The sequence below is a fragment of the Frankliniella occidentalis genome, unplaced genomic scaffold (assembly GCF_000697945.3).
Source record: "Frankliniella occidentalis isolate FOCC.00 unplaced genomic scaffold, Focc_3.1 Scaffold265, whole genome shotgun sequence".
NCBI classification, from domain to species: Eukaryota; Metazoa; Arthropoda; class Insecta; order Thysanoptera; family Thripidae; genus Frankliniella; species Frankliniella occidentalis.
Genome location: NW_026267391.1, coordinates 371,543 through 373,592, shown reverse-complemented (window position 1 = coordinate 373,592; position 2,050 = coordinate 371,543). Strand labels below are relative to the sequence as shown.

The window sequence follows — 2,050 nt, the reverse complement described above, 5'->3', positions numbered from 1 at the left end:
GGTTAGCCGAAATGCGCTGTGTATAATGCTCGCAATTCGAGCACCCGCCCCCATCCCTCAGTCTTTTTGAACCAATATGCCTTCTGGCGACAGGCCTTGTTGGGCTACGGAGACCGAGACAACATCCAGTACTCCTGTGGTGGCTCCCTCATCGCCCCCGACTTCATCCTCACGGCCGCACACTGCGCTTTTCTCTCTGGGTGCGTTCTTGATCGCTGATCGATTGACGTACAATGAGAAATATCACACGTTCGTTTGCTTGTCGTTTCACAGGAAACCAGTGGGCTGGGTGCTGCTCGGCGCGACCAACCGCACCAGTCAGGAGCCCAAGGCCGCCGACACCCACCAGCTGATAGAGGTCGCACAGGTCATTGTGCACCCCGAGTACGTCGCGACGGTCAAGTACCACGACATAGCCCTCGTGCGCCTTGCGCAACCCGCCCGGGTGCAGAAGCTGGAGGTGTATCCGGCCTGCCTGGACACTGACATGGATGTGGACAACACGGGGAGGGACGCCGTCGCAACCGGATGGGGCGCCACCAGCTTCGGTAATGTACGCGACCGAGGGGTATGGAACTGGCCAAAAAATTGTACACTAGACAATCAATGTTTCAGATTGTGTGTGATTGTTTCGGATTGTGAGTGATTGTTTTCGATTGTGTGTGAAGGTGGATACAGAGTTCGCTAAACGCGGGCGTGATTTTCACGCTACGCGTGATTTCACGCTACGCGTGATGAAAGTCGGTTCCTGATTGTCTGTGTGAAGCTTACGAAGCGTGAAAAATCACGCCTGGCGTGAAAAATCACGCCTGGCGTGAAAATCCTGCTTGCGTTTCGTGAACTCTGTATCCACACTGATTGTGTCCGGTTGCGTCATGATTGTTTCTCAACGCGTTGTTCGCGATGTATACATTTTGTGTCCAGTTCCACACCCCTCGTACACGACTAAATGGATTCCCAGTTCTGAAGGCTTCGTTGCTTCTTTTGTCTGTAGAGGACGATGGCAGTCAGTCGCTGCTGAAAGTGAACCTCACCGTGCGCGACATGCGGTACTGCAGGGACAACCTGGAGCTGGACATGCAGAAGGTCCCCCGCGGCCTCGAGGACGCCACCCAGCTGTGCGCGGGCGGCGGGGAGCACAACCGAGACACCTGCCAGGTGAGGGGCCGGGACGGGAAGGCAGCTGAACCCTCCCAGCAAAGTGTCATTCCCCGTAGAACTAAATATCATTATTTTGTATTTGTCTTACCCAGGGTGACTCTGGCGGCCCGCTCCAGATGCGAGCGAACCCCAGCAACGCCATCACGTGCATTTTCCGAATCGTCGGAGTCGTCTCGTTTGGGCCACCCTGTGGTCTCGGCAAGCCGGGTGTCTACACCAGGTCAGTAGGGAGAACGCAAAGTGAGCCGGAGCCAGCTGTTCGCGCAGCTTATTACCAAACTGCGGCTACGGATCTCCTATTTATTGTAAATGTTTCTCTGCCGTTGTTGTTCTCACCCGCAGGGTGGCGGCTTACGTACCTTGGATCGAGAGCGTCGTCTGGCCTCCGAGACCGGACGGCTGCGTGAACAACGTGCGCGTCAAGTCGGAGGGCAGCGACGTGCAGGTGCCCAACACGGGTCCTGGGACCGTGGCCAGAGGCAGTGAGTGCTGTCGTCCTTTCTTCATGCTGTTCCTGATGAGCCAACGGCATAATAGCAGAGTCGCATGCTTTTTCAATGTGTGTCCATTTTCTATGCAGTGTGCAGAGTATTCCACACGGAATTTTGTGGCAACTATCATGCGTACACAAAAGAGGTTAAGCCTGAATTGACAGCTGATGACGTATGCCACCACAATCACGTTTCTCCCGATGCCGAGGACCTTAAAAATTGGCGCCACAAAGTGGTAAGAGCAGAGTGCTAGACGGTTATCGTTTACGTTTTGCTTAAAGTCCTGATTTTGACGAGGCCTGTGTTCTACTGTCGTGCAGGTCACGCTCATGTACGGCGACGCGAAGTACAGCCGGCGGCACAGCTGCGCGGGCGCGCTGGTCTCCCCCAACACCGTC

At 55.3% G+C, this 2,050-nt stretch overlaps 1 protein-coding gene across 1 annotated transcript in view; it reads left to right on the top strand.

The window, feature by feature from the left end:
* LOC113209716 (transmembrane protease serine 9-like) overlaps positions 1–2,050 on the top strand; it is a gene marked incomplete at its 5' end in the record, with an annotated part of 19,191 nt that overhangs the window by 10,588 nt on the left and 6,553 nt on the right. The window contains 7 exons of the mRNA XM_052273363.1: positions 7–200; positions 274–548; positions 995–1,158; positions 1,254–1,381; positions 1,504–1,643; positions 1,742–1,887; positions 1,973–2,047. Of these exons, the coding sequence (XP_052129323.1) occupies positions 7–200; positions 274–548; positions 995–1,158; positions 1,254–1,381; positions 1,504–1,643; positions 1,742–1,887; positions 1,973–2,047 (1,122 nt within the window). The remainder of the gene's footprint in view (positions 1–6; positions 201–273; positions 549–994; positions 1,159–1,253; positions 1,382–1,503; positions 1,644–1,741; positions 1,888–1,972; positions 2,048–2,050) is intronic.